The following is a 20,626-nucleotide window of genomic DNA, read 5'->3' on the forward strand; positions in this document are numbered from 1 at the left end:
TAAGATCATCTTCAACCCTATTCCATATTTTACTGTAAAATTCTATTTTGCAGCAAGATTATCTCCAATCCTATTTCAATTTTCACTCCAAAATGGAGTAAAAAATGGAAAGCAAAAAATAGAATTTCTCTATTTTTTGGTCATAATTCCATTTTTTCCTCCAAAATGGAGTTTACATTGAAGTAAAACCCAACTCCATTTTGAAGTTACTCCAAAATAAAGAAAAATATGCAGTCATACATTAGAGATGTTCTAAGAATGCGGTTATGACGTCTTCTTTTTCTGGCTTACACTATCAAACTATCCTATAGAATCTAACACAGACCACCAGATTTTATGTTACCGTTTGGTATCTAGGGATGAGTTAATGAGCTTGTGGTTACAATGAGGTAAAAGAAAGTAGGCCAAGGTTGAGTGATAAAGTGGCCAACTCTTTCTCTCTCTTCATGATGATAATCGAGCCGATAAATAAATCCAAAAGGTGGTATAGTAAGAGAAAATAGGTAAGAAAAAAGTTTCAAATTTCCATCCCCATACCAACTAGTCCCAGATCCAAAGTTGCAGACTTTTCAATAATTTCAAAGTAATTTACCCACACACTCAAAAAGGATTAGAAGACTAATACTTTTCTTAAATACCCCATTATGAAAAACATAATTTTAAAGTGTCTATTTTTTATGTGAGAGTTGAGAGGAAGCAGAGGATAGACAAAGAGGAAAAAAAGGAAAATTACCAGACAAGAGTTCTTTCTTCTCTGGCTGCTTCTTTTTCCTCTCTCTCTCTTTCTAAATTTCTTTTGAGAAAATCTAGAAGAGGGAAAGCTACAAAAATCTCAGAACCGAGGTAAGTAATTCGTGTTGCTTGTGATTTTACCGAGGAGATGATTTTTAGTTCTCTTTGATTTAATATTCGTTTTCACTTTCTTGTTCTCTGGGTTATTTCAAAAGATCTGTCTTTTGTTGTTGTTCTTTTCCTGTGTTTCTCGTTGATCTCTCTCCTCTTGTTGGGATGCGAAACACATGAGTTTCGAGGGGGGAGAGAGAGAGAGATAAAGAAAGGGAGAGAGCTCACCTGTGAGTTGTTGTTTACTGAGAAAATTCTCTAAGCAAAATATTTCAATTTTCTAATTTTCAGAGCTTTTACACTTGAAAAATCTGTCGTCTCTGTGTCTCTAAGCAATTCTTGTGATGACTTAGTCAGTTCACCTAATTTCAAGAGAAGATAAAGTTGGGCTTAAGATTTGTCAAAAAGTTAAAACTTCCTTTTCATGGAAGCTCAACAACTTAAAACCCATCTCTCTCCTTGGCAGTTTCTGTTTCTTAGTTCATGGATCTTCTTTGCATTTCCTTCCTTTGTCCTTAACTGCTGTTTCATTTGGATCATGCAGGTACGAGTTTTGGTTGTTGAACCTGTTCTTCATCCTTGGTGCTACAGAGCAATCATGCTAACTTGCTCCTGCTTCCCAAATCTTAGCCATCAATCACAGTAAGAAATACTTCTGATAGATATTTCGGTTTTAATCAATACACGATTGTAGTGGTCTTAAAATCCCCCATGCATAGATCTTAGAATTACCAGAAAGGTTCATCCTTTAAGGTGTGTGAAAGAAAAGGCTTTAACAAAGGTTGAGTTCTGTTTTATTGCGACAGGTAAGCAAAGTAATGTTCGAGAAATGGGGAAGAAAGGAAGTTGGTTTTCTGCAATCAAAAGAGTTTTTACTCCACAGTCCAAAGAGAAGCTAGGCAATGTAAGCTAGTTAATCCCAAGAAATGTTAACTGGATTTCTATTAGCCAGCAAAAATGTTGGATTTAAGAGTTCTTGATGATGAGATACTTTGGCTCCTGTTGAGCAATTTTTGCAGCAGGAAGCAGAGAGAAAGAGTGAAAAAGAAAAGAGGAAGAAAAGGTTTGGGAAGCTAAGGCATGGAGAGACCAATTCATTCCTTCCCATCTTCAGAGAGCCTAGTAGTATCGAGAAGATCTTGGGGGAGGCTGAGAGAGATCACAATCTTGTTTTCAGGCCTCCTACTCCTGATCGATCAAACCCATCCTCAGCCTCTCCTCCTCCTCCTCTGAGACCTGCTTCTCCTCGGGATCCTCCTCCTAGACCAACTTCTCCAAGAGTTGCCTCACCACAAGCCGCTTCTCAAAAACCGGCTTCTCCAAGAGCAGACCTTCCAAGAAAGGAATCTCCAAGATCCCTTTCGCCAAAGCTCTCTGATCGATCAAAGCCATCATCAGCCTCTGCCAATGCTCCTCCGCCTCTAAGGCCTGCTTCTACTAGAGTTCCTTCTCAGAGAATTTCCCCTCCCATTGTTCCTTCTCCAAGACCAACTTCACCAAGAGTTGCCTCCCCAAAAGCCGTTCCTCCAAAGCCGCCTTCTCCAAGAGCAGACCCACTAAGATTGGATACTCCAAGACCACCTTCGCCAAAGCCTCCTTCCCCAAGGGATGCTTCTCCAAGAACAGACACATCAAGGTTGAATACACCAAGACCTCCTTCTCCAAGAGAAGCTTCTCCAAGAGCAGACCCACCAAAGTTGGATACTCCAAGACCTCCTTCCCCAAAGCCTCCTTCTCCAAGAGCAGAACCACCAAGATTGGATGCTCCAAGACCTACAACGCCTAAGCCCCCTTCTCCAAGAGCGGTTTCGCCTAGGGCAGTGCAGCGACGGGAGATTGTGTATAGACCAGAGCCAACTCTCCTGGTCCAACATGCTTCTGCAACAAAGATTCAAGCAGCTTTCAGAGGTTACGTGGTACGTATAGACATTCGTTGTTTTATGTTACAAGATTTGTCCGTTGCACTATCTCCCATTACTAATACATGGAAGTTGTTGATATGAGTGACACAGGCAAGGAGGAGTTTCAGAGCTCTGAAAGGTCTAGTCAGGCTTCAAGGTGTGGTGAGAGGATACAGCGTGAAGCGGCAGACAATAAATGCAATGAAGTACATGCAACAATTGGTCCGTGTTCAATCCCAGATTCAGTCACGCCGCATGAAAATGTTGGATAACCAAGCTCAGGTTGAGAAAGATGAAGCAAAATGGGCCGCTTCTGAAGCTGGTAACGATAATTGGGATGACAGTGTACTGACAAAAGAAGAAAGGGATGCAAGATCACAGAGGAAGATTGATGCGATCATCAAGAGAGAAAGATCCATGGCATACGCTTATTCTCACAAGGTAATACTCATCTTTCCTCATTTCTATCACCATATTAATGCACATATTTTCGGCTTTTTTTACCAACATCTCTCGCTCTCTCTCTGTCTTCCTATGTAGTTGTGGAAAAACGGTCCCAGGTCTACTCAGGACATTCGTACTTCAGGTGGGCTCCCTCTATGGTGGAACTGGGTGGATCGACAACATCCTCTTGCTAGTCCTGTACCGAGCCATAGCCAACCACTAAGAGATTACAGGCTAACACCAACAAGACTGAGCTCAAGCCCTCTGTCTCAGTCAAGCAACCAACACCATTTCAGGCATGACAACAACTTAGACACTTCCACACCCAAATCGTCGAGGTCTACACTTCTCACTCCATCCAGACCCATCCGCACAAGCACATCAAGATACTCTAGAGGAAGACTAAGAGGTCAAGATTCTCCTTTCAGAGACAATGACAGCCTCACAAGCTGCCCTCCATTCCCGAGCTACATGGCTCCAACAGTCTCCGCCAAGGCAAAAGTTAGACCAAACAGCAATCCAAAGGAGAGAGTGATGGGTACACCATCGGTCAGTAGCGAGAAGAGGAGGTCGTCGTTTCCTCCAGAGCAACAAGGTCTCGATATGTTTAGATGGAACAAAGGGTCATTGCTCATGAGCAACAGCAGCAGTCATAGAGGTCCTGGTTCACCTGGAGGTGTGGTTCTTGAGAAGCACAAGACACTTAAATCAGTAGGAAATTTGAGCATTGATTCCACTGTCTCAATGCCAGCCACAGTTGGTAGGAAACCGTTTAACAGATATGTGTGATTTCTTTTAATGGAACTTTTTCTTTCTTTTTTTTGGTTGCTTTTGCTTCATTTGTGGGTGGTGTTGATTTTGATTGCTGTTGTATGGATTATGAATTGACGGATGTAACATAATAAAAGGAAAAACAAGGACAGGATTTGGTTTGAAGTAGAAGTGTAGAAATTTAGAAGGTATATGACCACGAGAGCTGGTAATGGTATTGATCAAAAGGTTTACACTTGAAGCAAATTCGAAACCATTAATTGCAATTCATGACCTTTAAAATCTTTTGGGCAGAAAACAAAACAAAAGGTATCTTCAAGACTAGATTTAAACTCCAACGAGTGCAAAAACAGGCTAAGTGGTAAGAGAGGTATCGGAAGGAGAGAGAAACCATTCAGCCAGCGATATCGACGGCAGCGGCGGCGAGAATGCTCGGATAATTGACCGGCGGTTGACGGCGGCGAAACAACACATCAACTAACGAGGGTTGGTATTTCTTCCTCTTTTATTTTATTTTTCGTTTTAATTAATTTACTTTTTAGTCCTTCATATATTTCTCAGATATATGCTTTGCCCCAAACTTCGAAAATATTTGTTTTTCTCCTCGTCTTCACTGCTCTCTCTTGCGAATTATGAACGAGGTAAACATGGTGTCACGTATTAAATATCAGATCGATGTCTTAGAGATTTATTCATATTTTTATGGCTCTACTTTGACTATGTAGTGAAAAGATGTCATTAGTTTATTAGCAGACTATAGTAAATAACACTGATAACATATCTTTGTTTTCAAATTTTGACCTTTGATATAATCTTCAGTTCACATTTTAAGATATAATTTGTCTGACCGATTATTTCATGATCCAAGAATGATTTGGACACCGTGTAAATTAATTAATTTCAAACACTTTGGTCTGCCAATCTGTAGCTCTCTGTTATTTTTTGCCTGGTCTTATGACTAGTTCATGTGTTTCTTTTTATATCTGAAGTCACGAGTTGATTTTTTCTTTGCATATCAAAAGATATATACAAGAACATAGTCTAAATCGTCTTAATCTTTTTTCCCTTGTAAACCCCTCTCTCTATATCAATGATCATGTCTCGTAAACTCAACTGGTGGATGGTTGTAGTCATCATTGCTCTGTGTAATACCGAAAATTCCCTCGGCAAGCTGATTAAGGAAGGATCTGCCGGGTTAATGAATGGTTTCACGACGTTGACCAACACTACGAAGCACGCCTATGGTCAAGCCTTCCAGGAAAAGCCGTTGCGTTTCAAGAATTCTATTAATGGTACCGTGACTTCTTTCTCTTTCACCTTCTTCTTTGCTATCGTCCCTGAGCATAAGCACAAAGGCTCTCACGGTATGGCCTTCGTCATCTCTCCCACGAGAGGCATTCCGACTGCTTTTGCTGATCAGTACCTCGGAATATTCAACGATACAAACAATGGAAAAAGCTCGAATCATATCATCGCTGTGGAGCTCGATATACATAAAGATGATGAATTTGAAGACATTGATGATAACCATGTTGGTATCAACATTAATGGTATGAAGTCTATAAAATTTGCTTCTGCTGGCTATTATGATCAAGAGGGTCAATTAAGAAATCTTTCCTTGATCAGTGGAGATCTCATCCGAGTCACGATTTTGTATAGCCGGAAAGAAAAACTGCTTAGTGTTACCTTATCTCCAGCAGAGGACCCTAATGTCCCGAAGCGGCCGCTTCTTTTACTGAACCAAGATTTGTCACCATATCTTTTGGAGGAAATGTATGTTGGCTTTGCAGCCTCCACGGGGTCGGTTGGAGCAATACATTACATGTGGAGCTGGCATGTCTATCTCTCCTTTGGGGTTCCAAATCTGGACTTGCTGATACCGACGATTCCTCCATATCCGAAGAAAGAGTCTAAGGAACAACGGACTGTTTTGGTGACCTGTTTGACATTAGCTCTCTTTGTTGCGCTTTCAGCATCAGCTTTAACTGTCTTCTTTTATAGGAGACACAAAAAGGTTAAAGAGGTTCTAGAGGAATGGGAAATCGAATGTGGGCCGCATAGGTTTGATTACAAAGAACTTTTTAAAGCCACAAAAGGTTTCAAGGACAAACAACTTCTAGGTAAAGGAGGGTTTGGTCAGGTCTTTAAGGGTACACTTCCAGGTTCCGATGCAGAGATTGCTGTTAAATGGATTTCTCATGATTCAAGTCAGGGTATGCAAGAATTCTTGGCCGAGATATCAACAATCGGTCGGCTTAGACATCCAAACCTAGTCAGGCTTCAGGGTTATTGTAGGTACAAAGAAGAACTCTACTTGGTTTATGACTTTATGCCCAATGGAAGCCTTGACAAGTACCTCTACCGCAGAGAGAATCAAGAGCAACTCACTTGGGATCAACGTTTCAAGATCATCAAAGACGTAGCCTCTGCACTCTGCTATCTGCATCATGAGTGGGCACAAGTTGTAATTCATCGAGACATCAAGCCAGCAAATGTCCTGATTGACCATCAGATGAATGCAAGGCTCGGGGATTTTGGATTAGCTAAACTTTACGACCAGGGTTTTGATCCTCAGACATCTAGAGTAGCTGGAACATTCTTGTACATCGCACCTGAGCTCATTAGAAGCGGAAGAGCAACGACAGGGACAGACGTCTATGCCTTTGGGCTGTTTATGCTGGAAGTCTCTTGCGGTAGAAGGCTGATAGAGCCACGAGCAGCTGCCGATGAGGTTGTCCTTGCTGAATGGACATTAGATCGTTGGGAGAACGGAGATATCCTCGAGGCAGCCAATGAAAGACTCCGCCAAGAACACAATAGAGAACAGTTCGAGCTTGTTCTGAAACTGGGAGTGCTCTGTTCGCACCAGGTTGCAGCAATTAGGCCGGACATGTCTAAGGTTGTCCAGATCTTGAATGGTGATCTGCAGCTTCCGGATAATCTACTCGATATTGTGAAAGCCGAGAAGGTCAGAATGTGGTCCGAGACATCTGAGCGAGTACTTGATCTTTTGGCATCCCAAGGGTCCATCGGTACCTTAACCTTTACGGAACCTTTGACCTCCTGGGGACGCTGAGAGGTGATGTCGATTTCGGTCGTGAAATGATGTATGATGTTCATTTCATTGTATTTTCTGCTTTAGAAATATTTTCTGTTGTTCACTTCATTGTAATGAATGTATCGTGTGTGGTTCATGTTCTACTTAAATCGGCTGTAACATAGCGAACTTATATATTTGTATATGGTCATACTTTCTGTTGGACTTGGCTTTGGCCCAGTTTAGCACAAAACAGAACTGGGAGCTGCTACCAGCAAGCGGCTGGACTAGCAAGTAAACATGATGATAAGATCATTGTCTTAGAGGTTTGATAATAATTTTTTTTTCTTACAATGCAGTAATGCTTAATTAAACAGGTGTCCCTACTTTATCACTTTTGTTTGACTAGTTAAAAGTTTTGATGTAGAAAATAATATCTTCTGGCTAGAACAAATTAATTAATCAATTTTGTTTGACCAGCCCTTTGATTGTTTCATGATCCATGTAGGTTTTGGACACCATTAATTGGTTAATTATATTGATTTCAGACGTTCACTTTGCTCCTGTAGCTTTCTATTCTTACGTCTTTGCAGGCATCGTCAACAAAAACTAACTAGGCTTTTAGTTTCTACAAGTTATATGGTTCACAGAGACATCAAGCCAGGAATTGTCCTAATCGACGACAAGATGAATGCAAGTCTTGGAGATTTTGGATTGGCTAAGCTATATGATCAAGTTTCAAGTGATCAAGGATATGAAGCTCAGACCTCTAGAGTCTAGAGTAGCTGGAACATTCGGCTATATAGAGCTCTTGCGGACTGGGTGATTAATGAAAAAATCCGACAAGATCATGATAAGGGACAGGCTCGAGCTTGTTCTGAAGCTAAGAGTGTTATGGTACGAGACGAACGGAAACGTGCTTGATACGGGGATGACAATGGAGTCTGCAGGTCACTTGACCATCACGGAACCGGTGACTTCCGTCGGACGGTAAAAGAGTCGTTGTCGAGGAAGATCAGGATTTTTATCATGTGACGGTGTTTGTTTTACAATTATATCTATGGTGTTTCTTTTTATAAAATACTTTTATGTTGTTGATTGTATTGAATCTATCGTTTTAATGTTATGTTGTTGATGGGTCACACTTACATCGGCGGTGTATTTATTTCACATGCAAGACCTGAGAAGTGTGTGTTTGTGTTTGCTTACTCTTACATTGTACTACTAACTTGTCGCGTTTTCACTTTTCAATTATAAAACGTCTCAACATTTCCTTGCGTGCAAATTGATTGGATAAATTAAAACGTCTCAAATTGATTGGATAGTTACAACTCATTATTTGTCTTGTCAGTGTAGATTTGCTAATCAATTTCTTCTTTTTATAGAAGAAAAGAAACCCTAATTTTAACAATTAATGTTGTTTTTTTTTTTCGAATGAAAACAATTATTATTGTATCAGCAAAATTATGATATCTTTAAGTCTTTAACCAAATCTCATGTTGTTGGCAAAAAATGTTGTTGCCATATTTCCAGTGCCCATTTGTCCATTTGTTTGGTGGGAATATGAGGTTCTTTAAAAAAATCTTACCATTTGTTTATTCTATCTTCGTATGTACATGCAATTTTGCTTTTAGAAGAAAAAAAAAAACTTGTCTGCGCCTATTATAGATTTGGAATTTGTGGAACACTTTTGAAAACAATGGACCAAAGTTAGCTTATTAAGGCTTAAAATGCTTAGGTTTCTTTCTCTTCATGCTTGAATTTTTTTTTTCAATTTTTTGGGATTAAAGCATAGAGTATTAATTAATCATTAATGTATATGCAAACATATACACAGGTCGTATTGTAAATTTGTATTTGAAGGAAAACCGCCAATCCGGATAGTAACACATCTCCCAATATTAAAGCGATATAAATTATTGGTATACATATAAAATTTCTCAAATATCAATGCCGTGGAAGGAAAATAACAAGTAGTACTAGTTTAAGAAACTTGTCACGGTCTAAATGAAAAACATTGTGCTAAAATTGGCAGAGCATAAAGCATTGAATGATGCGTAATACGAAAATCTACGGTAAATATAATTTCATTGCCAAGTGGGACATCCACGTGGAGAAGCAATGCCACTTGTTCCCTCTTTTTCTCTCTCTCTCATGCCTCTACTATTTGGCTTTTTCGTGGATTATCACGCCCGGAGTACAATTGAATATATTACAAAAAAACACTTGTATTTGTATTGTCTATTGACTATTGTACCCCTACTCATCGATTTGTTAGATCTATCTACATTCACAACTAATTAGACAAGCCATGTTGAAAAAAAAAGGATGAGAAGCCATCTTATCATCTTGAATACTTAAGCCTCTAAGAGCTCACAAATCACCATTAAGGAATCGTCTTTTAATAACTGATACAAATATTTAGCTAATTTTCATGTTGGATTAAGCTAGCATGACATACATAAATTAATAGTAAGGAGATTAAAACGAAATACCACAATGAATTGCGAGATGTCTAATACAAATTTCAACATCTAAGATATTTTTTTATTTCATCGTTTGCGATGAAACAATAATGGCTTTACCACTTAATCCAGATTACTAAATAGTATTATTGATTATCAACATTTACAATGTTCTCAATTTTGTTCACTATACTATTAAAATTGCTGGTCGGTGTTTTGATTATACCATTAAGTCATTGTTGACTAATACTACATGATTTTACCGACATCGCTACTGCCAAATCATATGTATAGACAATGATGTGATATTGAAGAATCTCGAGGGTATTTAGAATTGATGCCAAATTTCAAAAAGAAAAGAAAAATTTTTAATTTAATTTTCAACCTTTGTTTTCGCATAAATATGACGCCATTTTCCATTTTTATTATTGATTTTCGTTTATCTCTCTCCTCTGAGTCAGACTCTTCCCTCTCCGCTGTTTTTCATAAGCATTCTCTTTCTGTGGACGAAACTGAACCTGAGAAAAACCAAAACCAGAGAGCCAGAGATAGAGAGAGAGATTGAGAAAGAGAGCATTAGTTAAAGAGCTCGTCTTTGAAGAAACACGACCTCCCATATTCACTAATGGCTCTAAAGCTTAACCCTTTGGCATCTCAGCCCTACAAATTCCCTTCCTCGGCTCGTCCGCCGATTTCTACTTTCAGATCTCCCAAGTTTCTCTCCCTCGCTTCATCCTCTCCGGCTCTCAGCTCCGGCGCCAAGTCAGTCTCTCTCCATCCTCTTGTTCCTTTTGCTACTAATGTCTCTACTTTCTGATTTTTCTGCCAAGTAGAAGAGATTTGGTTCCCTTATTTCCCTGTGTTGTGGGTTTTTCTTGTTTGTGGATTTTGGATCTTGCTTTTCTCGAATTAGTTTACTTACATTTGCTTAATCTCAAGTGCGGTTTCAATGGATGTGCTTTAATCTGAGTCTAGTGATGGGAAGATGGGGCCATCTTCTGATATTCTCTGTCTCAGGCGTTTCATTAATGCTCTTTTACATTGTACTCTTGAATCTGATTTCTTTATTGATCAAATGACACATCATAACATCCTAGATTCATTCACTTTGCTCCCAGGTTGCTCATCTTTGCCTTTACCATAATGATTCTGCATCGGATTATTTTAGATTCTAATTCGATTAGAGTAATCAAACATCTGATTGGGTGGTCTCAGTTCAATGTTAACACTTTTTGCTATGATCTTTAGATTGCTTCATAGACATTGAACAAATTGATTGCATCTAGCTTCTTAATCAAATCCTGAACTTGTCTGATTATTCTTCCTGGGGCAAATTTTATTTTTTTCTGAGGTTTTTAATTTTGTTTCTTTTTGGTTATTTTTAATGGTGAAAGGCATGTCCACTTGTTGCGTACTCATTTTATGTGTTTCTCTGTGCTTTGAGAGGAGATTCTTGAACGTGTCACTTTACGTCTGTTTTCGTTCTTTAAAGACATTACGTTGGGTATCACGCTTCTTACAGGGCTTCCTTAAGAAGACATCTTGCGTATATGCATGCGTACTTCGTGGCCCCTCTATTGTTTCCATTCAAAATTTTCACACTTTTTTGTAATTTGTTCACTCTGTTTCTATCTTAACGACATCTGGCTCTTGTCTTGTCTTGATCTGATCAGTAATGACTACATTTTGTTTCTTTCACTCCCTGCAAGCTTCCTTTTTACTTCATATTACCATTGCAAGATCGATTCATGAACGCATATGTTACATCTTGTCTTACATCTGCCACAACAGATTACCAAAAATCTGTCATGAAAAAAATTCTATGACCATTAGAAAGGATATCTAGTAAAGAATATTCTTTTTCCTCGAGTTTTGGAATTGTTCTCTTCAATGCGTAGAGGAACATATTTAGAGGATTATACATGAATGCTTATCTAAATGCAATCACATGTGTTCTTGTTTCTTCTGTGTACATCAGAAATGAGACCTTTCCTGATTGTGTCAATGGAGTATAACTAAATGCTGATGATAACCTTTTTTTTGGTTGATGCAGGGAGGTTGAGAGTTTGAAGAAGCCATTTACGCCACCTAGGGAAGTGCACGTTCAAGTCTTGCACTCCATGCCACCCCAAAAAATCGAGATCTTCAAATCTATGGAAGACTGGGCGGAGAAGAACCTTCTAATTCATCTCAAGGATGTGGAGAAGTCGTGGCAACCCCAGGATTTCTTACCTGACCCTGCATCCGATGGGTTTGAAGATCAGGTAAGAGAGTTAAGAGAGAGGGCAAGAGAGCTCCCGGACGATTACTTTGTTGTTCTGGTGGGAGACATGATCACAGAAGAAGCGCTTCCCACCTATCAAACTATGTTGAACACTCTGGATGGAGTTCGGGATGAAACAGGTGCTAGTCCCACTTCATGGGCTATTTGGACAAGAGCTTGGACTGCAGAAGAAAACCGACATGGCGATCTTCTGAATAAATACCTTTACTTGTCTGGCCGTGTTGACATGAGGCAGATTGAAAAGACGATTCAGTACTTGATTGGATCTGGAATGGTGAGATAGTTTCAGGCAATTACCATAATTTCCAGGTTAATATAACTTCCTAATCACTTTTTTAACTTGTCTTTCATAGGATCCGCGGACAGAGAACAATCCCTACCTTGGCTTCATCTATACTTCATTCCAAGAAAGAGCAACCTTCATCTCTCACGGAAACACAGCTCGCCAAGCCAAAGAGCATGGGGACTTGAAATTAGCCCAGATATGTGGAACAATAGCTGCAGACGAGAAGCGTCATGAAACCGCGTACACCAAGATAGTTGAAAAGCTCTTTGAGATCGATCCTGATGGTACTGTCATGGCTTTTGCAGACATGATGAGAAAGAAAATCTCAATGCCTGCTCACTTGATGTACGATGGGCGCAACGACAACCTCTTTGACAACTTCTCTTCCGTGGCTCAGAGGCTCGGTGTTTACACTGCCAAAGACTATGCAGACATTCTTGAGTTTTTGGTTGGTAGGTGGAAAATCGGAGACTTAAACGGGCTTTCAGGTGAAGGAAACAAAGCACAAGACTATTTATGCGGGTTGGCTCCAAGAATCAGGAGACTGGATGAGAGAGCTCAAGCAAGAGCCAAGAAAGGACCCAAGATTCCTTTCAGTTGGATACATGACAGAGAAGTGCAGCTCTAAAAGGACAAAGACATAAAAAAACCCATTTGTCTCGGCTCCTCATTCGATCTGTGTGCTCTTGAAATTGGTGTAGATTACTATGGTTTCTGATGATGTTCGTGGGTCTAGTTACAAAGTTGAGAAGCAGTGATTTAGTAGCTTTGTTTTTCCCAGTCACTATATGTTTTGTGTTTGGTCCCTTAGTACACTTCTAGTCGTTAAACAGTTAAAAGTCTGGTCTGTACTCAGTTTTCACTGTGGAGTTTTGTTTCAGTTCAGGTTAGTTTTGCTTTCTCCCTGCTCTTCCTTCTAAACAAGAACTCATGTTGTGGCTTTTAGCAGTTTTGATGGATAATCATGATGAATATCTTCCATGTCAATTTACAGTAAATTATTTGGGCAAGGTTAACACGCTTTGATTTGGTGATTTCCATGAGTACCTATTCCCGCCCATTAATGACTTCAGAAATCTTAAATTCAATAAACAAAGCTAAGTTTCATTTCAGAGAAAGCTTATCCATCCATGAATAAGAAACTTGCTTCAAAGTTCAAGGTACAGCTTACCATAGGTTACAAATGTGTTGAATTTAGGGAATGCAAGATAAACTTCGAAACGAAAATACAAAACAAACCTTGATTTTGTTTTTGAAAATGCTTATCCGATATATACTGGTGTTCAGTTCATTTAACGGATTTTCGAAACAAACTTAGATAAGCTAATCTCTACAGACTGGTCTAAGAATTGGATGGAACAAAAGTATGTGACTTCGAAATAGTTGGACTTTTTTCATTTGAATTTAGGAATTACTAATTTTGGTCATTAGGGATTGTGAGCTGATATATGGACCAGTTGAATTTAGGATTTACTAATTTTGGTCATTTGGGAGTGTGAGCTTATATATGGAACAGTTTATGCTAGTCATTAGATCATTTTAATCTGACCCATAATATTTTGTAAAATGTCTAAACTTGGTCTTTAGATTTGATATATTCCGTATTAATTTTTAACAAAACGAAAGAATCTCATCATTAGGATTATGTGCGAGAAACCCAACTAACTTTATGATATTAGTCAAACCACAGCCAAATAAAGCTTCTTTTGCATCTTCAAACTATTTTCGTCACTCCCACTAAGTAACCTGATGACACTCCCACTAAGTAACCTGATGAATCTTTTTTGTGGTCATTTATCTTGTGTAACACACTGGAAAGGCTTTGAGGAATCTCATAACTTTTATTTTTCTGATATTTCAAGTTTATAACTTACGTGATCGATGAATAGAGATCGGAAAGAGAGGACGAAAACGAATATTTTCAAAGAAGAAAAGAAAAGTAAACGGTGTGATTGGATTATAAAGAAGTTCGAATGTAGCGACTTGTTCGAGGCCATTATCAATACCAAAAACAAGTTTGATAGGCACGGAGAATCGCAGTTTGTTATCGCCAACCTTCAAGGCAATTCACGCCATTTTATATTCGACGCCCTTGCTCTGCTAATTGGCTTTTTTGCTTTCTTTAAAATCCAACTTCTATTGTAAATGCGAAAAAAGGAAAAATCTAAAATTCATTGAATGTTTTCGAAAAAAATCAGAAACGTATCAAACTCAAAAAATTCGTAAACAGTATCCTAGAAGACAATCGAAGAGATGTGTAATTGAAAGTCGACGCCTTTACTCATTATATAGACAAAAAAAAACAGAGACGGCTGTTGAGGAAAATAACAACCCTAATTTCATGTTTCATCCACGAGAAAGAATCTAGTGTTTGTTAATGGGCCTGAAGGAATCAATTCAAGGAGTCTTGGCCCAATAAGGTAATGCTCAGGGATTCATTCCGCCATGGGAGGCGGTAGAAACTACCTATGAAGGCGTAAAATATCTTCTAGTGTTAGATCTATTTTTCCCTTTTTGGCAAGTAAAGACTCCAAATTAAGAGGAAAGAAACCAAAGCAAAGTGGAATCAAAATCACCGGTAAATGGATCAAACAGCAGAGGAGAAGAAGGTGAGAGAGAGAATCAGAAAGACAGTAAACGAAGTCAGTTCCGTGTCGCAATCTCTCCTCTCTCCCGTACAAGACCACATCATTTTCACCCTTCAGGTTCGTTTGAACTTTTTATGTCTTCTTTGCTGAAATTGTGTCGAAAGGAAGTAAATTTCACATACCCTAGACTCAGTTTACTCCGCTGCAATTGCTGAAATCATGAAGTTAGCTTTTGTATAAGCTTTGTTCTGCTTAATCTGAGATTATCGAATAAAGTGTATATTTTTTGTACTTTGTGGGTTGGTGCAGAAAGCCTTCTTCAAATGCGCATACGAGTGCTTTGATAGGACAAGAACACACGCTGAGATTAGCCAATGCGCCGAGAGTTGCAGTGTTCCAATCACAAATGCGCAGAACCACTTTAATAATGAAATGTCTGTGTTCCAAGTGAGTCTATTTCTCAGCCCCTGTTTTCTGTTCATTGGATGTTCAATTAGAGATTGTCATGTGTAATTCAATGCTGGAAGATTAGTGATTGAAGACTGAAACTTTTTGGTTTTTCATTGAGTTTATAAAGATAGCGTTGGTTGCTTATCTCTTGGATAATAGCTCACAGCAATCGCTTAGTTTGTTTACCTGACATCACTTACTGATTCAAGTTTGTGTATTGAATGTAGGAGAGATTGAATAGATCTTTGGTGGTTTGTCAAGACAAGTTTGAAGCTGCTAAGCTCCAAAAGACGAGAAATGAAGCGGTAACTGACTTGGAGCAATGCGTGAACCAAACTGTTGATGTTGCTGTTAAGACTCTTCCTAATCTTGTCTCAAGAATGAAGAAAGCTTTGTCAATCACAGAACATGATAGCGACTCCTGATTGTTTTATTTAATCTTTTATTGATCTCTTCAAGCTCAATACATCATAAACTAACTGAGAAATGGAATTATTGGTTGAGACTGACCAGCTAAAGTATTAAAACTTTATACCCTTTCCTTCTTAATCGTCTTAACATCAGGGAGAACAAAACCATAATCAAAACAGGTACAAAAAAAAAACCCAAACTCAAGTCAGTTTATGATAAGGAATAAACTATTGAGGCCAAATAAAAACAGTCATAAGAAGAACAGTCAAAAGATCTAAAGAAACCTACAAACTCACGGCGATCAAGTATCCCCGAATGAAACTCAATCTTCTCAGGACCTACATTTCCTGAACCAAGTGTCAAGTGAACCGCTTCGAGTGTCCGTTGATTTGTATGAAACGTCAGAGAGGAAACACGGCCACAGTATACCTCCCCGCTAATTCCCGTCACAAACTCAGACTCATGGTTCAGCCTCAACTGCAGATTGTGTAATCAAATGAATATCAACACATAACACATTGTATACAGTGGAAGTCGGACGACAATAATGAGACTTACAATTCTCCTGCTACAGACAGCTGATGATTTGCCGTGCGTTTGTGACATGACCAGAGCTTCATTCACGACATATCCGAACTGAATGGATGTTACTCCATTTTTGTTAAATGAGACGTTTATATGCGATATGACATTATTACGAGTCTCATTCCATTTGATGTGGTTCCATTGATAATGACCAATTGGCCCCATTCTCACCCTCTCCATGGACGTGAAACAAAGAAGTATGAGAAAAAGAGTACACAAAGAAGGACACATATATAGGAAGGTTTAGGGAGATTTTACAAGGACCGAGGAGTTTTTACGAAGTCTTATTTATGGTTTGTGTGTATGGGAAGCGAGCAAAGCAAAAGTCCAAACTACATTTAAGAAGCCTTGAAAAATGAATGTGCTTAAGATGACTCTTCCTTTGAACGTCATCAATATTACAGTTTTTAAATGCAAATTCAAAGTATACTAGACTAGACACAAGAGGATGTTCTATGGTGAGAGTCACGAAAAAAAAAGATAAACAAAAGATTTCATTTTGTAGACGTAATGATCAGTTCTGAAATTGTGTCGTCATCAATATAACTTTTTTTTATATATCTGGGCTCTTTGAACGTCATCAATATAACAATTTTTTATTTAAACTGATGAATGTAGAAAACATTGAATAGATCTCCTGTGGTTTGTCAATCGAAGATTGAGGTCCTTCCACAATGTGATATATAGCTGATGTGTTTACATTCTTCAATCTCAATTCATAACATTCTTGAGCAAAAGACTCAGTCCCAAAATCTCACCAACACAATCCAACCATAAAATAAGCATATATAAGTAAAACGCATGAAATCAATGAATGATTATAAAGGCCAAACTTCACGAAGCATCGTGTTTACTCCTTCGATGACAGGCTTAACATAGAAACCGATTGATAGCAGACGATCAGAGCTACAAGAACCGAAGAAACCCCCAAACTCACAACGATCATGTATATATCCCCGAATGAAACTCTCTCTTGTCAATCTTATCCTCGAAGATGGAGGTTGAGCGAAACGCTTCGTGTGCCTTTTCGTTTGTGTGGAAAGTCAGGGACGTGATAAAACCAGCAGCCCACTCTCCAGATAACCCAGTCACAAACTCTGTCTCACAAACTTTGACTTGTTATTTATGGTGTTCATGTGAATGAATCGTAGCAAAAGCCCCAATTACATATATAAAAAAAAACTGGAGTAGTGGTGCTAAAGAGGACTCATTGACTTTTGCGAGATTACCATTCCAATTTCATGCACAAGTTTCAGAGGCTTTAAAAATTCAAGCCAAGCAGATGCCGTAGTGAACAATGCTTATAAAACTGATGATCATAGATGACAAAAATTGTGGCATTCCTCCATTAAACTAGGTTTTAGTCAAAGCACAAAAGAAAAAAAATAATAATCAAGAGTACTAAACCTCTTGGACGAGAATGCAAATCAAAGGTTAGTAAGAAACCGAAGAGCTTTACCCAACATGGAGAGTATCCGGTCTTTGAGTTTGGGCTTATAACGGCGGTTGGGCTTGACAGGAAAACCATCGACGATCTTGGGGCTTTGATAACCAAGTGTTCGGTTATGGGTGATTATAGTTCTAGGTATTGGAGATAACTTGGGGAGCAAGACATACATGCCAATGGATATCAAATCGCCTCCATCTCCACCATAATCGGAGAAAGTCCCAAAAAGACCGCCAAACTCACTACGATCACTTATCCCCACATCAATTTCCATCTTCGAGCTTTTGAGAGAACCAGATCTCTTACAAAACGGTCCGTGTTTCCTCTTGTTAGTGTGAAATGTCAAAGACGTGATACTCATATTACAATCTCCGCTCAACGCCGTCAAATATTCATCTTTTTCTAGTCTCACCTGTATATACATATTTGCCTTAACTTCATCAGGATGTATAGTACCCCAAAAAAGAAAAAAAAGAAAAAACTTATATACTGTAAACATTAATTTAACTGAAACAAAATCTGAATATTCCTACTAAGCTTTCATGTAAACTTGCAAAATATAGTTAGTTTTATAAACGTGTGAGAGGTAAGAAAAAAAAACTGAAGATTCTACGAAAACTTACTATTTTGAATTGTTGACCTTCGGAGGAGGAACCGTATATTTTAGACATGACATGAGCTCCGTTCTCTACATAACTAAACTGTATAGATTTTATGCCATATTTGCTGTAAGAAATACATATAGCAGTGATCATGGTGTGTCCCTTCTCGTCCCAAGACTCCCAACTATTATAGCAACTACGACTTGACCCCATTGGTCCCACTTTGAACATCTCTGAATACTCTTGTTGTTGATAATCCTAAAATAATTTGTTCTTGTGAGGATACATAGATACTTATAGGTAGAATAAGGTTTACATATATAACTTCTTTAAGAAAACTTCCTAAATTAAAATTTAAATAAACTTGAAAACAGTAAGTTTACTAAATTCAAGATTCAATAAAAAAATGTAAAAAGAAATATTTTCCTAAGAAGTAAGATCTAGTCGCTTCACTCTTTTTCTTTTTTTTTTTTTTTTTTTTTTATTTCTAGACTTTTTGTGATTTTTTTTACCTATGATTCCCTATATTCATATAATGATACTAATTATCTTAAGCTATAAATTATCTTCCTTTTTTTCTTCCGGGGTTCTATGCAAACAAGTCAAGATGCCGAATTTTGGAATATAACTATCAAAAAGTTTGAATTTTTCCTTTTGGCAATGTGTTTAATATATAAGCATTAGAGTTGTTGTCTACCTGTACCCAGATAAGAAAACAATCGTAAAGCTTGGACGCAAGACACCGCTTAACGGGTTAAGTTCTTGTTGAAGCCTACAATGATTATTGTTTGAACTCTAAAACACAATGCGCGAGAGACCCCTTCTAATGATTTTTTATTTCATCGCATCATATTTTGATCATCTCCTCAAACTGAATATATACAACAGAGTTAACTAACTTTGTTTTGAAGATCGAAGATATGAAAAAGAAATGAGATTGTGACTTAATTAATATTTGAAGATGCCCGAATCATAGACAAGATCAAGTGTCTTGTGTCCTGAAAGATTATTAGGAACTTTTGCTGTGTAGGAAAAAAATGAGGAATATCTCTCCTACACCTAAATCCAAACTCCTCAACTAAGTTGCTAGGACCCTACTACAGTTATATCTTCTTTGTGTATATACTAAGAGTGATTTGGATCATATGTTTTGTCCTCCGAGCTAAGTGAGGAATTGATATGTATTATACATAAGTAAGTCTAATATTTCCCAAACTGAATCTGCAATGTGTTTTTTTTTTTTTTGTTATAATTTGAATGTTCAATTTTGAAAGACAGAACCTGCCTCATTTCTTCACAATATATAATGAAAGAAAAAAAAAGCTAGCATTCTCTCAATCAAAGATTGAGCTGTACCACAATATGAGAGACTTCTGATCAGTAGCAAAGAACTGAAACTGATCGCTTAGCATTGGCATGAATATAGGCGGGCTATGGGAGGATTGTGCAAGAAACCGATGAGTCTTCTCTGACTTCTTTATCTACGTACGGTGTTCATGAGAATCAAGTCAAGCGTAGCAAAAATCTCAATTTTTTTCCAAAAGTAGGTCCTAAATAACATTTAAGAAACCTCTAGTTATGTGCTAATTAAAGAAACTCATTGACTCTTTGGTTTTGTGGGAATACGATTTACAAATTCATGCAGAAGTCTAAGAGGCTTTAAAGGGGGAAAAAAAAACAAGCCAAGGTGGGTTACTGATTAATAGATGCCGTAGTGAACAATTATTCGACTAAAACAAATAGGTTAATTGAAAACTGATATTTTTTTTTGACTCGAGTAAAATCCACTCAATCCAGTCACATACTCATCGTCTTTCAGTCTTATCTGTATATATTACTCCATCACAAATTAATTACAAAAAATGAAAAACCATATACCGTAAACAAAACTTGTTCTGACCAACAAAAAAACAAATATGTAACTAAGAATAGATTCCACTATGCTTTCATGTTAACCACTATACTATATATCAGAAGAAAAAAAAAAACTTACGATTTGGAAGTAATGACCTGTGAACAAACCGTACTTTTGGGACAGTACTTGAGTCCCCTTATGAGAAAAGCTAAATTGAATAGAGTTTATGCCGTAGTCGTCGAAATAAATATATATATTAGAGATGTTGGTGTATTCCTTCTCGGTCCAACTCTTATCCTTCGAATCTTTTTTCCCAATTGGTCCTACTTTGAACATCTTCATATTATCGAAACAATTAAGCTCTGAATACTCTTTCTGTTGATACTCTTAAATTATCTAATTTCTTCTTGTGAGCACTACATATACTTAAAGAAGAATAGGTGAATAAAAAGGAAATGTTAAAAAAAAAAGATAGAAAGGTTTATATAATTTCTATAAGAAAACTTCCTAAATAAAAATATACGTAAACTTGGAAATCTTTTTTATTTTTATTTGCTTGCCATTTATGAATTCGTGCTTTCCTTTTTTACCTATGATATCTTATATACAGCTGTGAAACACAATGCAATTAAGAAAAACTCACTCGTTCTGAACCTT

General features: G+C 37.8%; 6 protein-coding genes and 1 non-coding gene across 11 annotated transcripts; 4 read left to right on the forward strand and 3 right to left on the reverse strand.

Moving 5' to 3' along the window:
* Nucleotides 1-570: 570 nt before the first annotated feature.
* Nucleotides 571-4,127, forward strand: LOC18015861 (protein IQ-DOMAIN 14). 3 transcript variants are annotated; one of them, XM_006397477.2, is made up of 6 exons: nt 571-843; nt 1,388-1,485; nt 1,650-1,747; nt 1,866-2,759; nt 2,856-3,185; nt 3,285-4,127. In XM_006397477.2, the coding sequence occupies exons 3-6, from the start codon at nt 1,673-1,675 to the stop codon at nt 3,975-3,977; spliced, it is 1,992 nt and encodes a 663-aa protein (XP_006397540.1). In that variant the 5' UTR covers nt 571-843; nt 1,388-1,485; nt 1,650-1,672; the 3' UTR covers nt 3,978-4,127. The 3 variants fall into 3 exon arrangements, with proteins under 3 accessions (XP_006397540.1, XP_006397541.1, XP_006397542.1); XM_006397478.2 differs by having other exon boundaries at nt 577-843; nt 1,863-2,759; XM_006397479.2 differs by lacking the exon at nt 571-843 and adding an exon at nt 1,054-1,073 and having other exon boundaries at nt 1,863-2,759.
* Nucleotides 4,128-4,310: 183 nt separating this feature from the next.
* LOC18015862 (L-type lectin-domain containing receptor kinase V.4) lies at nt 4,311-7,196 on the forward strand. 2 transcript variants are annotated; one of them, XM_024154937.1, is made up of 2 exons: nt 4,311-4,445; nt 5,090-7,196. In XM_024154937.1, the coding sequence occupies exon 2, from the start codon at nt 5,158-5,160 to the stop codon at nt 7,033-7,035; it is 1,878 nt and encodes a 625-aa protein (XP_024010705.1). In that variant the 5' UTR covers nt 4,311-4,445; nt 5,090-5,157; the 3' UTR covers nt 7,036-7,196. The 2 variants fall into 2 exon arrangements, with proteins under 2 accessions (XP_024010705.1, XP_006397543.2); XM_006397480.2 differs by lacking the exon at nt 4,311-4,445 and having other exon boundaries at nt 5,050-7,196.
* A 2,723-nt stretch (nt 7,197-9,919) lies between these two features.
* Nucleotides 9,920-13,003, forward strand: LOC18015863 (stearoyl-[acyl-carrier-protein] 9-desaturase 7, chloroplastic). Of its 2 annotated transcripts, XM_024154961.1 has the most exons (4): nt 9,920-10,223; nt 11,515-12,019; nt 12,099-12,615; nt 12,674-13,003. In XM_024154961.1, exons 1-4 carry the CDS (start codon nt 10,087-10,089, stop codon nt 12,730-12,732), a joined length of 1,218 nt encoding a protein of 405 aa, XP_024010729.1. In that variant the 5' UTR covers nt 9,920-10,086; the 3' UTR covers nt 12,733-13,003. The 2 variants fall into 2 exon arrangements, with proteins under 2 accessions (XP_024010729.1, XP_006397544.1); XM_006397481.2 differs by having other exon boundaries at nt 10,087-10,223; nt 12,099-13,003.
* A 1,000-nt stretch (nt 13,004-14,003) lies between these two features.
* LOC112086217 lies at nt 14,004-14,129 on the reverse strand. The gene has a single exon (XR_002899367.1). It is a non-coding gene; the product is annotated as a small nucleolar RNA snoR86 (small nucleolar RNA).
* A 379-nt stretch (nt 14,130-14,508) lies between these two features.
* Nucleotides 14,509-15,568, forward strand: LOC18015864 (protein FAM136A). Its single transcript, XM_006397482.2, has 3 exons — nt 14,509-14,736; nt 14,929-15,066; nt 15,297-15,568. The coding sequence occupies exons 1-3, from the start codon at nt 14,614-14,616 to the stop codon at nt 15,492-15,494; spliced, it is 459 nt and encodes a 152-aa protein (XP_006397545.1). The 5' UTR covers nt 14,509-14,613; the 3' UTR covers nt 15,495-15,568.
* A 112-nt stretch (nt 15,569-15,680) lies between these two features.
* Nucleotides 15,681-16,245, reverse strand: LOC112086206 (jacalin-related lectin 24-like). Its single transcript, XM_024155077.1, has 3 exons — nt 16,039-16,245; nt 15,769-15,957; nt 15,681-15,707 (listed from the first exon to the last, which is right to left on the reverse strand). The coding sequence occupies exons 1-3, from the start codon at nt 16,243-16,245 to the stop codon at nt 15,681-15,683; spliced, it is 423 nt and encodes a 140-aa protein (XP_024010845.1).
* Nucleotides 16,246-17,492: 1,247 nt separating this feature from the next.
* LOC18015866 (jacalin-related lectin 24) lies at nt 17,493-20,311 on the reverse strand. The gene is made up of 2 exons (XM_024155078.1): nt 20,108-20,311; nt 17,493-17,924 (listed from the first exon to the last, which is right to left on the reverse strand). Exons 1-2 carry the CDS (start codon nt 20,309-20,311, stop codon nt 17,493-17,495), a joined length of 636 nt encoding a protein of 211 aa, XP_024010846.1.
* Nucleotides 20,312-20,626: the final 315 nt, after the last annotated feature.

Source organism: Eutrema salsugineum, unplaced genomic scaffold, assembly GCF_000478725.1.
Source record: "Eutrema salsugineum unplaced genomic scaffold, Eutsalg1_0 scaffold_22, whole genome shotgun sequence".
NCBI classification, from domain to species: Eukaryota; Viridiplantae; Streptophyta; class Magnoliopsida; order Brassicales; family Brassicaceae; genus Eutrema; species Eutrema salsugineum.